This window comes from Oncorhynchus clarkii, chromosome 11, assembly GCF_045791955.1.
Source record: "Oncorhynchus clarkii lewisi isolate Uvic-CL-2024 chromosome 11, UVic_Ocla_1.0, whole genome shotgun sequence".
NCBI lineage: Eukaryota > Metazoa > Chordata > Actinopteri > Salmoniformes > Salmonidae > Oncorhynchus > Oncorhynchus clarkii.
In genome coordinates this window covers 37,703,398-37,724,863 of record NC_092157.1, presented here as the reverse complement: position 1 = coordinate 37,724,863, position 21,466 = coordinate 37,703,398, and the positions used below count along the sequence as shown (strand labels likewise).

At 42.5% G+C, this 21,466-nt stretch overlaps 1 protein-coding gene across 1 annotated transcript in view; it reads right to left on the bottom strand.

The window, feature by feature from the left end:
* LOC139420735 (cadherin-7-like) overlaps window positions 1-5,556 on the bottom strand; it is a 139,489-nt gene extending 133,933 nt beyond the window's left edge. Inside the window, exon 1 of the mRNA XM_071170964.1 lies at window positions 5,320-5,556. Coding sequence (XP_071027065.1) covers window positions 5,320-5,556 — 237 coding nt within the window. The remainder of the gene's footprint in view (window positions 1-5,319) is intronic.
* Window positions 5,557-21,466: the final 15,910 nt, after the last annotated feature.

Below are 21,466 nucleotides of genomic sequence, written 5' to 3'. Positions count from 1 at the left end.
GCCAGAATGCATTAAAGCCAAGCAGGGCTGCAGATGCAGTGGCGGCAGAATCAGCCAGGCCAAAGTGATGACTTCCCATTTCCCTCTCATTTTATGATATATCATACTGTTTCTGCTTAGAAAAATGACCGGATCCCACTAGGGGGTCTGTCAGATTGTTTGAAAACAGATGTCAAATTATGGCTATCCATGGCTGGCACAGTGGCACTATTGACTCAGTATTGATCATTATTAAGACTGACTTACTGTGTAATAACGAACAGCCTATAAGTGTATAGATGTTCTTACTCAAGAATTGCGGGCACAGAAGAGTCCAATATGATGATGAAATCACACTACATTATTTTGGCATAATTGCAGTCATTAATTTTGTCAATTCACATACAGATTGATACATGAGTGCACGCGTACATCAATATGGAGACAGTGACTCAATCCCAATACATCGGTGGGGGAGTGGCACTCGAAAACGGAGCAACTAGTGATAGGGAGAGATCTACATCACTCAAGCACATTAGAAACTGACAACCGATACCACACAATTTGTTAACTACAGGCATTGTATTTTTTACAATGCCTGTACTGGCAGTAGTAAAAGATTTTTGTTATATTTCTCATGCTACAAATGCATACTTACCATATGAGCAACAAATGAAAACAGCAGAACAACAATGTGCCCGTAATGTAGCCATCCCCTGACTGTAGGTTACTGAATCATAACGTAAATTTAATAGCAGTTTCACATGTAATAGTCACATTTCCTTAACTCAGTCATTACCCATGTAAGCATTTTAGCTAGAACAATTAAATCCACTGTTCGGAACTAATATTTATACAAAACGTTTTAGGGTCCTTACACAGATCGGCTACATAGGTACACATCCATAGTATACAAATCTGCCCAATTCCAGCCTTACTGAAGCACCCCCAGATCATCACCGATCCTCCACCAAACTTCACAGTGGGTGCGACACACTTTGGCTTGTAGACCTCTCCATGTCTCACAACCACTGTGAAATTTGGTGGAGGATCAGTGATGAGCTGGGGGTGCTTCAGCAAGGCTAGAATCGGGCAGATTTGTGAAGGACGCATGAATCAAGGTTGTCCTGGAAGAAAACATGCTTCCTTCTGCTCTGACAATGTTCCCCAACTCTGAGGATTGTTTTTTCCAGCATGACAATGCTCCATGCCACACAGCCAGGTCACTCAAGGTGTGGATGGAGGACCACCAGATCAAGACCCTGTCATTGCCAGCCGAATCTCCAGACCTGAACCCCATTGAAAACCTTTGGAATGTGATCAAGAGGAAGATGGATGGTCACAAGCCATCAAATAAAGTCGAGCTGCTTGAATTTTTGTGCCAGTAGTGGCATAAAGTCACCCAGCATCAATGTGAAAGACTGGTGGAGAGCATGTCAAGACGCATGATTGAAAATCAGGGTTATTCCACCAAATATTGATTTCTGAACTGTTCCTAAGTTAAAACATTAGTATTGTTTGTTTAAAAATGAATATGAACGTATTTGCTTTTCATCACTGCATCACTGCTTTTTTTGTTATTTTGACCAGTTTTCTGCAAATAAATGCTCCAAATGGCAATGTTTTTATTTTGAATTTGGGAGAAATGTTGTCAGCAGTTTATAGAATAAAACACAAATGTGCATTTTACCCGAACACGCACCTAAAACCAGAGGAACTGATAATTTTCCAGTGGTCTCTTAATTTTTTCCAGAGCTGTATATACGCCAATATAGGAAGCTAGGAGTATAGGGAATTGATTAATGTTATCTAGTCAGGTATCTTGTAAAATATAGATTTTTGTAAATTAACTTTATGACCAAAAAATATGCATAATAGTTTCTCTACATTAAATAATGTATTCCTCTCCACTGTACATTTTTTGCATGATTCTTTATGAAGTTATAATTCCTTACATTTGCTTCTATCTTAGTATTTTTGTCAGCCATCTTCCTGAAGCAACTTTAGAGCCTTGGTGTTGTAGAGCTTTATGGATAACCATGCAACCATGCAAGGCACAGACCTAGCTCCGCCCCCTGTCACTCACTTTGTTGAAGCAAAGCGATTACAGCATTGTGTCTTCTTGGGTATAACACTACATGCCTGACACACCTGCATTTAGGGAGTTTCTCCCAATCTTCTCTGGCAGACCCTCTCAAGCTCTACCAGGTTATTTGCAGGTCACTCCAGAGATGTTCGAAAGGGTTCAAGTCCGGACTCTGGCTGGGCCACTCAAGGACATTCAGAGACATGTCCTGAAGCCAACTCCTGCATTGTCCTGGCTTTGTGCTTAGGGTTGTTCTCCTGTTGGAAGGTAAACCTTCACCCTAGTCTGAGGTCCTGAGTGCTCTGGAGCAGATTTTTAACAATGACTTTTTTCTGTTCATCTTTCTCTCGATCCTGACTAGTCAAATCAAATTGTATTGGTCACATACACATGGTTAGCAGCTGTTAATGTGAGTGTAGCAAAATGCTTGTGCTTCTAGTTCCGACAGTGCAGTAATATCTAACAAACTCACAACTACTACCTTATACACACAAATGTAAAGGGATGAATAAGAATACATACATATAAATATATGGATGAGTGATGGCCATGCAAGATGCAGTAGATAGTATAGAATACAGTATATACTGTGCATATGAGATAGTAATGTAGGATATGTAAACATTATTAAAGTGGCTTTCTTTAAAGTGACACGTGATACCTTTATTAAATCCATTTATTAAAGTGGCCAGAGATTTGACTGTATGTTGGAAGCAGCCTCTCTATGTTAGGGATGGCTGTTTAACAGTCTGATGGTAGGTAGCCTAGTGGTTAGAGCGTTGGGCTAGTAACCCAAAGGTTGCTAGGACAGATCCCCGAGCTGACAAGGTAAAAATCTATTAAAAAGGCAGTTAAAACACTGTTCTTAGGCCGTCACTGTAAAGTAAAGGATAGAAGTTGTTTTTCAGTGTCTTGGTCCTGTACTGACCTCGACTTCTGCATGATAGCGGGGTGAACAGGCAGTGGCTCAGGTGGTCGTTGTCCTTTATGATCTTTTTGGACTTCCTGTGACATCGGGTGCTGTAGGTTTCCTGGAAGGCAGGAAGTTTACCCCCGTTGATGAGTTGTGCAGACCGCACTACCCTCTGGACAGCCTTGAAAGTGGTGTAGTTGCCATAACAGGCGGTGATACAGCCCAACAAGATGCTCTCGATTGTGCATCTGTAAAAGTTTGTGACAGTTTTAGGTGACAAGCCACATTTCCTCAGCCTCCTGTGCTGTTGTGCCTTCTTCACCATGCTCTCTGTGTGGGTGGACCATTTCACTTTGTGAGAACGCACCCTTGTGAGGCCCTAGTGTCTAGGATCAGTGCAGTTGTTTCCTACCTTCAACACCTGGGAGCTGAGCTGTCAGAAAGTCCAGGACCCAGTTGCACATGGCGGGGTCGAGACCCAGGGTCTCAAGCTTAATGATATGTTTAGAGGGTACTATGGTGTTGTATGCTGAGCTTTAGTCAATGAACAGCATTCTTACATAGGAATTCCTCTTGTCCAGATGGGATAGAGCAATGTGCAGTGTGATGGCGATTTCATCGTCTGTGGAACTATTGCAGCTGTTAGCAAATTGGTGTGAGTCTAGGGTGTCAAGTAGGGTGGAGGTGATATGGTGACTAGTCTCTCAAAGCACTTCATGATGATAGAAGTGAGTAGTCATTTATTTCAGTTACCTTAGCTTTCTTGGGAACAGGAACAATGGTGGCCCTCTTGAAGCATTTGGGAACAACAGACTGGGATAGGGATTGATTGAATATGTCTGTTAACAGACCAGCCAGCTGGCCTATGCATGCTCTGATGACCCGGCTAGGGAAGCCTCGCGAGGGTTAACACGTTTCAATGTTTTACTCACATTGGCCACGGAGAAGGAGAGCCCAAAATCTTTGGTAGCGGGCCGTGTGAGTGGCGCTGTATTGTCCTCAAAGCTCGTAAAGAAGTCTTTTAATTTGTAAGGGAGCAAGATGTCGATATCCGTGACGGGGCTGGTTTTCATTTTGTAATCCGTGATTTTCTGTAGACCCTGCCACATACGTCTCCCAGTCGCTGCCACCACCATGCTTCACCGAAGGGATGGTGCCAGGTTTATTCCAGATGTGAGGCTTGGCATTCAGGCCAAAGAGTTCAATCTTTTTTTTATCGGACCAGAGAATCTTGTTTCTTGTGGTCTTTAGGTGCCTTTTGGCAAACTCCGAGTGTGCTGTCATGTGCCTTTTACTGATGAGTGGCATCTGTTTGGCCACTCTACCATGAAGGCCTGATTGGTGGAGTGCTGCAGAGATGGTTGTCCTTCTAGAAGGTTCTCCCATCTCCACAGAGGAACTCTAGAGCTCTGTCAGAGTGACCATCGGGTTCTTGATCACCTCCGTGACCAAGTCCCTTCTCCCCGATAGCTCCTTTTGACCGGGCAGCCAGCTTTAGGAAGAGTCTTGATGGTTCCAGACTTCATCCATTTTTAAGAATGATGGAGGCCACTGTGTTCTTAGGGACTTCCAATGCTGCCGACATGTTTTGATACCTTCCCCAGACCTGTGCATCGACACAATCCTGTATCGGAGCTCTACAATTCCTTTGACCTCATGGCTTGGTTTTTGCTCTGACATGCACTCCCAACTGTGGGACATTATATATATAGTGCAGGAAATGCAGAAACTGATGACAGTGCAATAAATTATTTTTGGTTGAAGTTGAATTTAACAGTATAAAACAATAAGAATGGAGAAAGACCCATTGAAATCACTCAGAATAATTGTTTTGCCACCTTAAGGTCACGCACAACTCATAAAGCAAATTTAGAATTTGTATTATTCAGAACATAAAATACCGTCAAATACCGTCATACAGTAAAATGTTGTACAAATACTGTGATATTGTTTTTTTGCCATATCACCCAGCCCTAATACTAGGTGTAAGGAAGGCAAAATTCTCCAATCAAAAGTTGAAATCAGTAACCCAGATTGACCTTTTGCACTGCTCTCATTCCAACTTTTAAATGTCAGCACTGTACAAATAAAGCATTGAAATGACTAACAAAAGACAAAAAATACAGAAACATATTTATGGATGTGTTTAATGAAACAAATAAGCAGTTAGTGTGAATTTCCTTTACATATTGTACATGTGATCAGAGTGTTTAAATCTTGTAATATGTTATCTGAAAATATGGTGAAGTTAAAAACCAGCTCTTGTTTGTTTTTCATCCACACTTGTATATAAACACACATTAAGTCCAAACACTTACCGTGACAACATACAAACACTTACCTTGCCAACATAAAGAGGTTCTTCGCCTGTGTACTCCTCCAGGACAAAAAACTGGTTCCATACCCAGCTGCGTTTGTGCCTGCGAAGCATCTCCCAGGGGCCTTCAGTAGTGTGCTGCGCCTGGTTCTGCCCCCCAGGGGCGGAGATCAACCCCCAGCAGCCCAGCTCCCAGAGGGGAATCAGCAGAGCAAGGTGAGTTCCTGCTCTCCCCAAGCTTCCTGAGCCACACCACCTCATTTATGCCCCCTCCAACAAGCACCAAGCACAGGAGAGAATAAAATCACACAGTGGAGGAGAAAATGTAAAAATCCTCAGGGCCTGCTTCCCACTGTCCTCTTGACCCAATGTTTTCCAAAAAATAAAAAAGACAAAGAGGATATAACCTTGAAGAAGAGAGCTTTGATTGTAGAAAAGGGAAAAAGTCAAGCTATGGGTATAGGACTAGTGCTGCTGTTCCTTGGTCTTGATTGCATACAAAAGCCTTGGTAATTCTCTCCACTTTGGTGACAGAGATTTGACATTGAAGGTGGATAGAGGGGGGGTCAATAGTGACAGGCAAGCTTGCTTCTTCAGTAATTGGCACCTATCAGAACAAAGGGATGAGAGAGAGAGAGAGAGAGAGAGAGAGAGAGAGAGAGAGAGAGAGAGAGAGAGAGAGAGAGAGAGAGAGAGAGAGAGAGAGAGAGAGAGAGAGAGAGAGAGAGAGAGAGAGAGAGAGAGAGAGAGAGAGAGAGAGAGAGAGACAGAGACAGAGACAGAGACAGAGACAGAGACAGAGAGAAAAATAAACTGTCGTCAGCAAAATTGCCTCGGTGACCGCAATCACATTAGACAGCAATGATAACGACATTTTCCAACCACTGTTAATTAAAGAAATTGACCAAAAATAAAACAAATATTGTAAATACAATCAACATAACGTTCTGCAGGGGCCCATATAGTTCTACATAATAACCTGCATTCCCAATATGACAAAACCAAATTGAGTGAAGTCAAATGTTAATAAAAATATGAATGAGGCAAAATAACCTGTTTTTTCAATGTACACAAGCAAAGCAATTTCTACGTTCAGGGAAACAATAATGGGTGGTCGGAATAACAATTAAGTGTCGTTCAGCCTTCTTTCATACTGAATTCCCATTACTGAGGCTTTACCTTTTCCAAGGTTTTTATCTTTGTTTAAGAGCACAAAGTAATAGCGCTATGGCTCTCCACCTGAAGGTAACAAGGCACATGATCTGTGTGGCAAGCCCCCAACTGTCAGCAACGTGACAGACTGGCTCCAGTTCTGACCTCTACAACCAGCAGTCTGTTTGTGTGAGTGAGGACTGCGGAGCGCCGCATATGAACATGCAGTGGGATCTCTGCCTGAGCCACTGAGCCACCATCATGCTGCTGCATGGGAATGACTACCAACAACCAATCACGCAATTAGGAACTAGTGGAAGTAGTGAAATAGACTTATGACCAACTGTTGTCTAGGTCTTCATCACTCCTTATCTCAGTGACACCACCTTTGGAGAATTATTAACTAAGAAGCATACTGTGACTGTGACTTCATCACTTTAGTCCAACGCGAAGGATATACTGCTTTCTCGGGAAAGGGCCAAAATCCCCGTCATTTGCGTGAAGAAAAGAGAAAAAGAGAGCAGAGGTCGGGCTGCCTTGTGAGAATTCGTAGGCGAGTGAGTAAACCTCCATTACCATACGTTCTATTGGCCAACGAGCAATCATTGGATGGATGAAATATCATCAAGGCTGTCCTATCAACGGGACAATAAAAACTGTAATATCTTAAGTTTCACCGACTCGTGGCTAAACAACGACATGGATAATATAGAGCTAGCAGGATTTTCTATGCATCAGGAGGACAGAGAAGCTACGTCTGGTAAGACGAGTGGCGGGGTGTGTTTCTATTTGTGTCTATTTGTGTCTATTTCTTGAGGTATTGCTTGCCTGAGGCAGAGTACCTTATGATAAGCTGTAGACCACACTATCTACCAAGAGAGTTCTCAACCATATTATTCGCAGCCGTCTATTTACCGCCACAAACCGATGCTGGTACTAAGACCACACTCAACCAGCTGTATAAGGCCAGAAGCAAACAAGAAAATGCTCATCCAAAAGTGGCGCTCCTAATGGCCTGGGGACTTTAATGCAGGCAAACCTAAATCCGTTTTACGTAATTTCGACCAGCATGTCACATGTGCAACCAGAGGGGGAAAAAATTCTAGACCACCTTCAGTAAACACACAGAGACACATACATAGCTCTCCCTCGCCTTCCATTTAGAAAATCTGACCATAATTCTGTCCTCCTGGTTCCTGTTTACAAGCAAAAACTTAAGCAGGAGTACCAGTGACTCGCTCAATACAGAAGTGGTCAGATGACGCAGATGCTACGCTACAGGACTGTTTTGCTAGCACAGACTGGAACATGTTCCGGGATTCATCCAATGGCATTGAGGAGTATACCACCTCAGTCATCGGCTTCATCAATAAGTGCATCGACGACGTCGTCCCCACATTGACCATACGTACATATCCCAACCAGAAGCCATGAATTACAGGCAACATCCGCATCGAGCTAAAGACTGGAGCTGCCGCTTTCAAGGAGCGGGACACTCATCTGAACGCTTATCAGAAAACCCACTACGCCCTCAGATGAACCATCAAACAAGCAAAGTGTTAATACAGGACTAAGATTCAGTCCTACTACACCGGCGCTTATGCTTGTTGAATGTGGCAGAGCTTGAAAATTATTACGGACTACAAAGGGAAACCCAGGCATGAGCTGCCAAGTGACGCGAGCCTACCAGACAGGCTAAATGCCTTTTATGCTCGCTTCCAGGCAAGCAACATTGAAGCATGCATCAGAGCACCAGCTGTTCTGTATGACTGTGTGATAATGCTCTTGGTAGCCGATGTGAGCAAGGTCAACATTCACAAAGTAACTGGGCCAGATGGATTATCAGGATGTGTACTCAACGCATGCACGCACCTGGCAAGTGTGATCACAATAATTTTCAACCTCTCACTGACCGAGTCTGTAATACCTACATGTTTCAAGCAGACCACCATAGTCCCTGTGCCCAAGGAAGCGAAGGTAACCTGTTTAAATGATTACCGCACTGTAGCACTCAAGTCAGTAGCCATGAAGTGCTATGAAAGGCTGGTCATGGCTCACATCAATAGCATCATCCCGGATACCCTTGACCCACTCCAATTCACATACCACCCCAACAGATCTGCACTCCACTCTGCCCTCTCCCACCTGGATAAAAGGAACATCTATGTGAGAATGCTGTTCATTAACTATAGCTCAGTGTTCAAGACCAAATTGCCCACAAAGCTCATCACTAAGCTAAGGACCCTTGGACTAAACATTTCCCTCTGCAACTGGATCCTGGAATTCCTGACGGGCCGACCCCAGATGGTAAGGGTAGGCCACAACACGTCTGCCACGCTGATCCTCAACACTAGGGCCCCTCTGGGGTGCGTGCTTAGTCAAAATCAAATCCAATTGTATTGGTCACATACACATGGTTAGAAGATGTTATTGTGAGTGTAGTGAAATGATTGTGCTTCTAGTTCCGACAGTGCAGCAATATCTAAGAATTCCACAACAACTACCTAATACACACAAGTAAAGGAATTAAATAAGAGTATGTACATTAAAGTGGCCAATGATTTGAAGTCCGTATGTAGGCAGCAGACTCTCTGTGTTAGTGATGGCTGTTTAACAGTCTGATATCCTTGAGATAGAGTCTGTTTTTCAGTCTCTCTGCCCCAGCTTTGATGCACCTGTACTGACCTCACCTTCTGGATGGTAGACGGGTGAACAGGCAGTGGCTCGGGTGGTTGTTCTCCTTGATGATGTTTTTGGCCTTCCTGTGACATCGGGTGCTGTTGCTGTCCTGGAGGGTGGGAAGTTTGCCCCCAGTGATGCGTTGTGCAGACCGCACACCCTCTGGAAAGCCTTGCAGTTGTGGGCGGTTCAGTTGCCGTACCAGGCAGTGATACAGCCCGACAGGATGCTCTCAATTGTGCATCTGTAAAAGTATGTGGGGGTTTTAGGTGACAAGCCAAATTTCTTCAGACCCCTGTACTCCCTGTTCACCCACGACTGTGTGGTCAAACACAGCATCATCATTGAGTTTGCTGATGACACAACAGTGGTAGGCCTGATTACCGACAACGATGAGACAGCCTATAGGGAGGAGGTCAGAGACCTGGCAGTGTGGTGCCAGGACAACAACCTTTCCCTCATTGTGAGCAAGACAAAGGAGCTGATCCTGAACTACAGGAAAAGCGCGCCGTGTGTTGAGAGTTTCAAGTTCCTTGATGTCCACATCACCAACAAACTATCATGGTCCAAACACACCAAGACAGTTGTGAAGAGGGCATGACAACACCTTTCCCCCTCATGAGACTGAAAAGATTTGGCATAGGTCCCCAGAACCTCAAAAAGTTCTACAGCTGCACCATCCTCCCATCCAGGCCCTATTCACTTGGCGAGGAAAGTGAAGAGGAAAACCAAAAAAATTGTCAAAGACTGCTCCAATCACTCAATTCATAGACAGTTATCTCTGCTACCGCAGAGCAAGCGGTACCCGAGTGCCAAGTCTAGGACCAGAAGGCTCCTTAACTGCTTCTACCCCCAAGCCACAAGACTGCTGAACAATTAATCAAATAGCTACCCGGACTATTTACATTGACACCCCCGCATTTGTTTTCACACTGCTGCTACTCGCTTTTTATGATCTATGCATAGTCACTTTACCCCTACCTACATTTACAAATTACCTCTACTAACGTGTACCCCCACACATTGACTCTGTACATAGACCCCCTGTATATAGACTCATTACTGTTATTTTATTGTGTTACTTCTTATTATTTTTTACTTTAGTTTATTTGGTAAATATTTTCTTACTCTTTCTTGAACTGCATTGTTGGTTAAAGGGCTTGTAAGTAAGCATTTCACAGTAAGGTTGTATTCGGCGCATGTGACAAATAAAGTTTCATTTGATTAGCCACAAAATACTATAATAGAATTGAATGACAGCTTGAAAACACTCAAAAGTCAGTTCATTCACCAGAGTAGAATGGAATACATGTGAATAACCAGATATCACTTGACTTCCCAAATCAAGTCAGTCAGAAGAAAACCCACCTAAATACCCAAGAGACCTGCTAAAACTGAAAGCAAGCTCTTAAGAAACAGAAACCTAGAGTCTTTATGGCACCTACATCTTCCTCCCTGACCTTTCCTTTTCTCTCCTCCACGTATACTATTGGCTGGTGCCTTGGCCAATGGACATTGCCTTGGCACGCAATGAACTCTCTCTTCCCACAATGTCTCTCTAGCACTCATTGGTTTTCTCTTCTTCCTCCACGGGAGCCAAGTAAAAACAGCTAATACCACATCCTGTTGGAAGTATTTTTCTCTGCTCCACTCACGCCTTAGCGAAATCATTATAAAGTGCTGATAATTAAATGGAAATTCATCTTTATTTCACTATATAAAATCAGCAAAAAAAGAAACATCCCCTCACTGTCACCTGCGTTTACTTAACATGTTTAAATATTTGTATGAACACAAGATTCAACAACTGAGACATAAACTGAACAAGTTCCACAGACATGTGCCTAACAGAAATGAAATAATGTGTCTCTGGGGGGGGTCAATATCAAAACAGTAACAGTCAGTATCTGGTGTGGCCACCAGCTGCATTAAGTACTGCAGTTCATCTCCTCCTCATGGACTGCACCAGATTTGCCAGTTCTTGATGTGAGATGTTACCCCACTCTTCCACCAAGACACCTGCAAGTTCCCAAACATTTCTGGGGGGAATGGGATTGAGATCCGGGCTCTTCGCTGACCATGGCAGAACACTGACATTCCTGTCTTGCAGGAAATCACGCACAGAGTGAGCAGTATGGCTGGTGGCATTGTCATGCTGTAGGGTCATGTCAGGATGAGCCTGCAGGAAAGGTACCCCATGAGGGAGGAGGATATCTTCCCTGTAATGCACAGCGTTGAGATTGCCTGCAATGACAACAAGCTCAGTCGGATGATGCTGTGACACACCGTCCCAGATCAGGATGGACCCTCCAGCACCAAATCAATCCCGCTCCAGAGTACAGGCCTCGGTGTAACGCTCATTTCATCAATGATAAACGCGAATCCGACCATCACCCCTGGTGAGACAACACTGTGATTCGTCAGTGAAGAGCACTTTTTGCCAGTCCTGTCTGGTCCAGCGATGGTGGGTTTGTGCCCATAGGCGACGTTGTTGCCGGTGATGTCTGGTGAGGACCTGCCTTACAACAGGCCTACAAGCCCTCAGTCCAGCCTCTCTCTGCCTTTTGCGGACAGTCTGAGCACTGATGGAGGGATTGTACATTCCTGGTGTAACTCGGGCAGTTGTTGTTGCCATCCTGTACCTGTTCTGCAGGTGTGATGTTCAGTTGTACCGATCCTGTGCAGGTGTTGTTACACGTGGTCTGCCACTGCGAGGACAATCAGCTGTTCGTCCTGTCTCCCTTTAGCGCTGTCTTAGGCGTCTCACAGTACGGACATAGCAATTTATTACCATGGCCACATTTGCAGTCCTCATGCCTCCTTGCAGCATGCCTAAGGCACGTTCACGCAGATGAGCAGGGACCCTGGGCATCTTTCTTTTGGTGTTTTTCAGACTCAGTAGAAAGGCCTCTTTAGTGTCCTACGTTTTCATAACTGTGAACTTAATTGCCTACCGTCTGTAAGCTGTTAGTGTCTTAACGACCGTTCCACAGGTGCATGTTCATTAATTGCTTATGGTTCTGGGTCCTGAAAAAGGGACGTTTCTTTTTTTGCTGAGTTGGTGTGGATTCAATTGTAATGTGTAATAAAAATGTTGAATTTCCTCACCACGTGCAAATACGAGGTTCTGCGTCTCAACGGTAGATACAGGCAAACTACATTTCCTGGTTGTAAGCAAACCACATTGTCCAGAATTCATACAATTTCAGGACGTGGAGAACCACCCCATGGAGGTGTATCCAATTGATGTGAGAAATATCAAAATGTCTGTGTTCGTAGCCGGAGGATTTCAAAACGGAACTGAAGTCTTAATTGATTTGGTTACCATGTCATCAAACGTTGAAAAGTGATGCTATTCCATTGATTTTCACTTTCACTTCAAAGCGGAAAGCATCCGCACAGCGGAACATCAGCACAGCAAGAAAGAGGACAAGCTGAGGTAAGGTAGCTATTTTTACATAGCTAACTAGCTAGCTAGCGAACTATATTTGTTTATCTAAACCAAATCTAGCTAGCTAGCTTTCATAATACTTTGGCTAGACATTCCAAAGTATATCAATGTAATTAGTCAGCTGCTATCTGGCGATGTAATTTGCAACTTTGCAAGCTAATATTAGCTTGTTAGGTTATGTTAGTTAACCATTATCTAGGTAACCACCACAGAGGCTAACGTGACTGTGTTCTATTTAGAGTCCGATCCCAACAACATCTGAAGACATCAAAATAAAACTCAGCACCAGGAACTAGTGTAAGTCACCTTTTAAAATCTTACTGAAATCTACTAAATATTTCTAAGAGTTCCTGATGAGCAAATACAGTTGAAGTCAGTAAAAGTAATTTTTCAACCACCCCACACATTTCTTGTTAAACCTCTTACAGCTACCCCCCTACTTTTTTCAATTTCCGCCTGAAGACAAACCCAAATCTAACTGCCTGTAGCTCAGGCCCAGAACCAAGGATATGCATATTCTTGGTTTCATTTGAAAGAAAACACTCTGAAGTTTGAGTAAATGTGAATTGAATGTAGGATAATATAACACAATAGATCTGGTTTAGATAATACAATGAAAGAAAACAGACATTTTTTTATTTTTATTGTTGTATCATCATCTTTAAAATGAACAAGACAAACAAACATTCAGACAGGATGATGGGGACAATTTCAGTGAAAAACATAAGAGGGCAACAGTACTTGTGCAAGGTTTCAAAATGATAACTTCCAAAATGAGTGTGCTACATGACATTTATCATGAAGTCTCCCAGGTGTCCCACACAAGTAGCCCACATGTACCCAAGTGGCCAAATTGGTGAAGTTATACATTTTGAATGGAATAACTATATACAAAATACCAAAATGGTATTCTAACACACCCCCCCCCCCCCCCCCCCCCCAACAAAAAAATAAATACATTTACAAAATAACACTTTCAATATTTGGAAGACCCTCAGTCCTCTACACACTATTGTGCTGCTGATGCCAGGTGCCATAGCAGTCTCTTTCTGCTGTAAAGCAGTGGGTCACCAAGCATGTGGTGCAGGTGATTGGGGACTTCATTTTGCAAAGAACACAGGTACGCCTCCATGCTGTGCCCTTTTGGCCCTGAGGCATATCCATGCCTGCAGAAATAAATTTGGGCAGATGAACACCACTTGTGGCAGGAGCAGAAGGGACAGAGGTAGAGGGGCCAGAACGTGGTGCAGTGGTGCTGTGGTGCTGTAGCCAGCAAGCTCCTTGATGAACAGCTCTCTGAAGGCTAGCTGTGAGATGGGGGGCTTTCCACAGCTCTTAGCCATTTCCTTGTGTAAGATGAATGCATTCACCACAGCAATGTCGATGAAATGATAGAAGAAGGTCTTGTACCATTTCATCATCTTATGGAGAACATTGTAATAGCCTATCAGCGCATCTGACAGGACCACACCTCCCATGCTCTTGTTGTAGTCCTTTATTGCAGTTGGAATGGGGACATTTTTTGCGGTCCATGCCACAGTAGCGCTGAGACAACAGGTGTCCGGCTGGATGAACCAGCTTCAGTGGGGGATGGACACCTTGGCACTGGGGGCTCCCATTCGGAGTCAGTGTCACTGTGAAATAAAATGTTCAGTTAGAATAGTTTAACATATGAGCCCTGTATCAACAGGTATAATAAACAGATATATATATAGAGTACAGGGAACACAAGGTTGAATATATTATTATAGACCTGCTAGCTCGACTGTCTCATTTATATTATGACAGACCAGCTAGATCTACTGTCTATTTTATATTATGACATTTCAGCTAGATCTACTGTCTCTGTTATATTATGACAGACCAGCTAGATCTACTGTCTTTATTATATTACAACCGACCAGCTGTATCTACTGTCTCCATTTCACTTTGGCCATTGTTGTGGGCCTGCCTGCTTACGTTTTCTACGTATTCCCCAAGGTGTCTACAGCATTGTGATGTCTTTTTACGCATTTCTGTTGAAGAATAGCCGTAAGGGACCACATTTAGCAAGTGGTCACCTGATGTCTCTCGCAGAAAATCTTGCATAAAACACCGAGGTAGACATTTTTCCAATCGCTTCTTATGAGAAACCAATTGCCTCGACGGATATATTATCGAATATATATGTTAAAGACACATTGAGGATTGATTCTGAACAACGTTTGCCATGTTTCTGTCGATATTATGGAGCTAATTTGGAAAAAAGTTTGGCGTTGTAGTGATAGCATTTTCCGGTCGATTTCTCAGCCAAGCATGATGAACAAACGAGAGCTATTTCGCCTACAAAAATAATATTTTTGGAAAAAAGGAACATTTGCTATCTAACTGGGAGTCTCCTGAGTGAAAACATCTGAAGTTCTTCGAAGGTAAATTATTTAATTTTATTGCTTTTCTAATTTTCGTGAAAATGTTGCCTGCTGCCAGCAGAGCCTAGCATAGCATTATGCCATGATAAACTTACACAAATGCTTGTCTAGCGTTGGCTGTAACGCATATTTTGAAAATATGAGATGACAGTGTGATTAACAAAAGGCTAAGCTGTGTCTCAATATATTTCATTGGTGATTTTTATGAATAGGAACATTTTCTAGGGGTATTTATGTCCGCTGCGTTATGCTAATTCGTTTGAGGCTATGATTACGCTCCCGGATCCGGGATTGCTAGTCACAAGAAGCTAGCTAAATGAATCGTCCTCCAACAATCTCTGTCTCACTTTCCCGATCAATTTCTTCTAAAATTGTGTGAACATCTGTATATCTAGCTTTCCCTGACTTAGTCGCCATACTGATTGATATATAAACAGCTGAAGATGCGCTTTAATAGTGCTGTGCGTAACATGCACTGCTTCCAGTATGAATCTTCAATGGCGAATGACCCTCTTTACACCGGAGTTTACTACATGGGATGGTCTTCCAACACATAACCATTGTTTTGCTGCAGGAGGGAATAGTACACTTCACAAAATAGATGGTATCACGTGGAAAGAAAAAGTATGTGTATATATTGAAGCAACATCTCAAGACATCAGTCAGGAAGTTAAAGCTTGGTCGCAAATGGGTCTCCCAAATGGACAATAACCACAAGCATACTTACAAAGTTGTGGCAAAATGGCTTAATTAAGGATAACAAAGTCAAGGTATTCAAGGCTATCAAGGCCATCACAAAGCCCGGATCTCAATCCTATATAAAATGTGTGGGCAGAACTGAAAAAGCATGTGGGAGCAAGGAGGCCTACAAACCTGACTCAGTTACACCAGCTCTGTCAGGAGGAATGGGACAAAATCCATCCAACTTATTGTGGGAAGCTTGTGGAAGGCTACCCGAAACGTTTGATTCAAGTTAAATAATTTAAAGGCAACGCTACCAAATACTTGAGAGCATGTAAACTTCTGACCCAATGGGAATGTGATGAAAGAAGTAAATCATTCTCTCTACTTGTCACGCCCTGGCCATAGAGAGGCTTTTACTCTCTATTTTGTTTAGGCCAGGGTGTGACTAGGGTGGGCATTCTAATTTCGGTTTTCTATTTCTTTGTGTTTGGCCGGGTGTGGTTCTCAATCAGAGGCAGCTGTCTTTCGTTGTCTCTGATTGAGAACCATACTTAGGTAGCCCTTTTTTCCACCTGTCTTTGTGGAAAGTTGACTTTGTTTAGGGCACATAGTCTTTAGCTTCATGGTTTGTTTTTGTTGTGTTTATTGTTTTGTTTGGCATCATTTTTTATAATTAAAGAAAATGTATGCACACCACGCTGCACCTTGGTCCTCTTCTTTTAACGGCCGTGACACCACTATTATTTTGACATTTCACATTCTTAAAATAAAGTGGTGATCCTAACTGACCTAAGATGCAAAACACAGACTATGATCCTTGTATGCAATTAATTGTACTGTATCATCCAGCCATCTTTATGTATCGAAGCCATTTAACGTAAAAAAAATTCTGATGACATGATAAAACAAAAGAGAACAAAAAAAAGACCTTCATGGTTGACCCAAGCTATCATCCAATGAGTTCTCTAACAACATCCCTCGGAGGATACTTATAAGGTTTCTAGAGCCTCCCTAGGCCTCACCCCTCACCGTTTGAAAGCAACTATCTCTCGCTGTATCCGAATCATAACTAAAACATTTAATAAATTATCCAACCCAAATTCAGAATGACAGTCCTTAGAGCTTACTTTGATTCTATGACTCCAATTCAAGCTTCTCAACCTAGCACACATCATCCCCTTTTTGAAATCGGACACTGTGGTGGGATTAACAACAAGTTTATCTTTAAAATGGTGTAAAATACTTGTATTCCAGCAGCATACCACCCTGCATACCACTGCAGGTTTGCTACTGAAGCTAAGCAGGGTTGGTGATGGGAGACCAGATGCTGCTGGAAGTGGTGTTGGAGGGCCAGTAGGAGGCACTCTTTCCTCTGGTCTAAAAATATTCCAATGCCCCAGGGCAGTGATTGGGGACGCTGCCCTGTGTAGGGTGCCGTCTTTCGGGTGGGATGTTAAACGGGTGTCCTGACTCTCTGAGGTCATTAAAGCTCCCATGGCACTTTTCGTAAGAGTAGGGGTGTTAACCCCAGTGTCCTGGCTAAATTCCCAATCTGGCCCTCCAACCATCACGGTCACCTAGAATCCCCAGTTTACAATTGGCTCATTCATCCCCCTCCTCTCCACTAACTATTCCCCAGGTTGTTTCTGTAAATGAGAACGTGTTCTCAGTCAACTTACCTGGTAAAATAATGTATAAATGAATAAAATAAAAATGTTTGAAATGTTTAAAAATGTTTGAATTTTAATTATTAGATTTCTGTTATTTGAATTTGGCGCCCTGCACTTTCACTTGCTGTTGTCATATCGATCCCGTTAAGCGGGATTTCAGCCGTAAGAAGTTAAGAACTCCAGGCAAAGGGGTGTTCCATCACACCGACACAATGTCTGTGCTCATGTGTGCATGGCTACTGACTGGGCCCAGGTTTATATGAAAAGCCATTATCTCATTTAGAAGGCTAAAATAACATTGCTATTGACACAAAAGTATTGTCATACTTAATAATATATTTTATACAACATTTAGATGCAAACCTCACAACTAGAATGTGTACACACTCAGAGATACAGTCACAAAATAATATCACTTTGACAGGATAGTTATTTAAATCCCCACAGACTATTTCCCACATTCTTTATGTTAGAAATATTATTTTAATGTTCAATCTTTTGACGTTAGAGTTTTTAGACTGGCACCACTCTCTATAGACAAAGCAGTCCTTGGTGGATACTGAAAGGCAGAGAAGGAAAGTTCCCACTTGCTTAAATTTGCGACCCAGTGTTAAGATGTCAAGACCGGCACAGCCCCCCCTTTCCCTCTTCTGTGGGAGAGAGGGGTTTGACTATCTTCAAACATGTGCCAAGCTGATCTGGCACCTTTGATCCTCACCAAGGAGAGAGCGTCATGACACTACATATGGATCATTCAAAGGCAGGGATCCACTTTCTCTAAAAATGTCACTCCGACTGGGTCAGAATCATCCTTTGCATGACCATCGCGGTGAGGCTCGGACTTAGTCTTCACCACACCTGCCACAACAGATAATTCACCCTCACTCTCATCAGGATCAATTTCTGAGCCATCAGAGACAGCAGAATAGGGTTTGTAATTGGCACTATTTTCCTCAATGCACATCTTCCCACTGCACTCAACTCTTCTCCTTCTTCCTTGCTGTCCATAACCACGTCTATCCATTCACCATGCACATGCCATGCCTTCATCTGCTCAACTGCTTGCAGAACACGCACTGATGACCTTTCTCCAATACTCATCTTCTGTTCCTTAGTCCAATTTACTAGTCTATGTATCTCTGGCCACTCAATGCTCCCAAATCATGCCACAGTCATCAACCAGTCTCCTCCTCATCACCCATCCCTCATCATTTACATTTCATGATGACAGCATCTCAAAACTTCTTCAATATAGCAGTCTGAGGAGTCGGATTCGACAACTGTTGCTATACATTGGAGTGCTGCGATTGATTGGCCAAAATCCTGGAGAGGAGTTTGGCGAAGGGTCAATTTCTGAAATAATCTGGGCCATGTTCAATTCCCAAATGTGACCCAATTCAGGAAACTCTGCAAAAAAAAGCGTAATGAAATTGTTGCCAGCTGAGCTGGTTAGGTTGTTTTTATGTTATCCATAGGTAAACAAATAATCGCCAGAGCGTAAAATGTGCCCCCCGAGAGCAAAATGAGATGGGTGGGGCTAAAGCTTAAGAGGTTGTGAACGATGCTGAATGGGTGTAGACAAAGAAAAACTATTCACTAGATACCAAAACATTCAAAGGCCATTTTCTCAAAAGTGAGTGTACAAGTTGATCAACTTTCAAAGCAGAATGACTTTCCCATTGTTTGTCAAATGCAGTGCATGATATACCATTTTGTAGCTCTGAGTTTCTACTTTTATCCAATGTAAGAAACACCATTTCAAATTTAGCTTCATAAGAGCGAATCCAGATAGTGAGTCATTAATGTTCTTGAAAGTTGCAAAGCATATTTCTATCTGAAAGGTCCAAAATGTTCAACCCTGCTGAATGCGCCCCTGCGCAGTCTCAAATGGCATGAATCATTTGCACCACCTACTTTTAATGTAATTTCAACTGCAATCCAGGTCATTTGGCTATGCTATTAGATGAAGCACAGTGATAATACATTAATCTACTGCATAAATAAACAAATATCTGACATTGTATTCCCATTTGAACTTTGCTGTGCTGTTAATTAAAGATGCACTAGACATCGCCCAGTCATTTCATCGCCCAGTCATTGGCTGCTAAAATTCTAATAATTTGTTTAATTTCAGTTTAAGTGACAAAACAAGCAATTATAGTGTAGAGAATCATTGTACCATCTAAACCGCAGTGAAATATATTTTCTGCTTTTTGAAGCTGGTGTACAAAACCAAAAGTCACAGATCCCAAAACAAACCTTGAGAACAAGAAGCATAGAAATAGCTCACAGAACAGATCTACCACTTCCTAGATTTGCTGTCAATGAAAAATGGAATTCCATTGGAATAGTGACTATCCAGTAGCAGCTCACTTTGTTGAAGCTAACCATTCAATATCCTCCCTGAAATGGACAGGCATTGAGCATGTTGCTCTACCAAGGAGAGGAGGTAACATCGAGATTCTACTACTACAGTACAAAGGGAGGCTTACTGGATATCCTATCTAAAAGCATTGACCCCTACACTTTGATCTTAGGCCCTTCTTATGAACAAATGTATCCTTTATGAACAAGTCTTATAAATGTATATATTCTTGATTCTTGATGATGCTCATTATACATTAAGGTTGAACCAAAAGATTACATGTAACAAATATGAAATTAAATACAAAATTATTATGTGAAATTGAATGAAACAATGTATGTTGATGCTAATATGATGTACAATATTCCATTATGTTTCTATATGATGACAATAACGTAATATATTTAATATGCCATTTACTATTTTTTAACAGTTTCACTAATTCATTTGAATTAACTTAATCATTATGACACACCCCTCACTATTCTAATTGGTTGCACTAATTGCACTGTTTGTCTATATAACCTAGTTCAAGTATTCATGACATTTCCCTGAGGAAGGCACAGTGATTCCGAAACGTTGGTAAATACCCATTAAATTGCTGGGAGTTTAAACATGGAGTGTGCGACTTTCTTTATTTTGAAAGTTTAAAGCATAGTGATGACACACAAGAAACTCAACTAACTTTTGGCTGTATTTTTGAGTGTGGGTGAATATTGATTGATCAACATACCACCCAAATATTACCAAATTATCCACATTGAAATTATGTGGTATTCCCAGTGGGATATATACAGACTTGCATCACTCATAACCAGGCTACATTGAGCCAACATTGAACTTATGTAAGATACAGACCAACAACATCCCATAGCCTATCATTAGCAATCGGTCTGACCTCCATAGCACTCACCTGCAAGTGTGTTGAGGGAAATGGGACAGGAAAGGGGGAAGCGAGATATCTTAGTCAGGTGGTGAAAATGTCTGGCACTAGAAAATGATGCGTGCCATACACCACAAAAGCCTTGGTCAATATCTCAGCGAACAGACGCAGCAGGAATGCTGTGTCTGCTGCATACTGATCACAGAATTAGCAATCATGTCATGCATTAACCATAAGCCAACTTCGAGTCCCAGTGGAATCAATCTTTCACAAGAACACAACTGCTGCAACCAAAAAACTGGTGGAAATGCATGTAAATATCGGTTTGAATTTACTCACCAATGCAGCTGATCAACTTCAATAATTCGATTCGACGCACCTGGTATTGGCAGGTCATAAGTTATAAAAGTTTAGCTCTTTCCGTGAAGGCTAACTCTCCAGCAACCCGATTTATCACAGTTGATGTGTCTGCTATGTATAAAACTTTCGTTGTACAAACGTATTCCTGGTCACGCATAGATGAACCATAGATGTACCATAACGCACTGGTGAACAGCGGACGAGATGGGATGCAAGCTCTCCTTTACAACTCCAATCCACAAATGCTCTCTCTCTCTCTCTCTCTCTCTCTCTCTCTCTCTCTCTCTCTCTCTCTCTCTCTCTCTCTCTCTCTCTCTCTCTCTCTCTCTCTCTCTCTCTCTCTCTCTCTCTCTCTCTCTCTCTCTCTCTCTCTCTCTCTCTCTCTCTCTCTCTCACACACACACAGAGAGACAGACGGAGAGACGAAGTGTCTTCTGCTGTGTACTGACGCAAGGGCGCCCATCCTTTTATTCTGGGATGGGATGCAAGCTCTCCTTTACAACTCCAATCCACAAATGC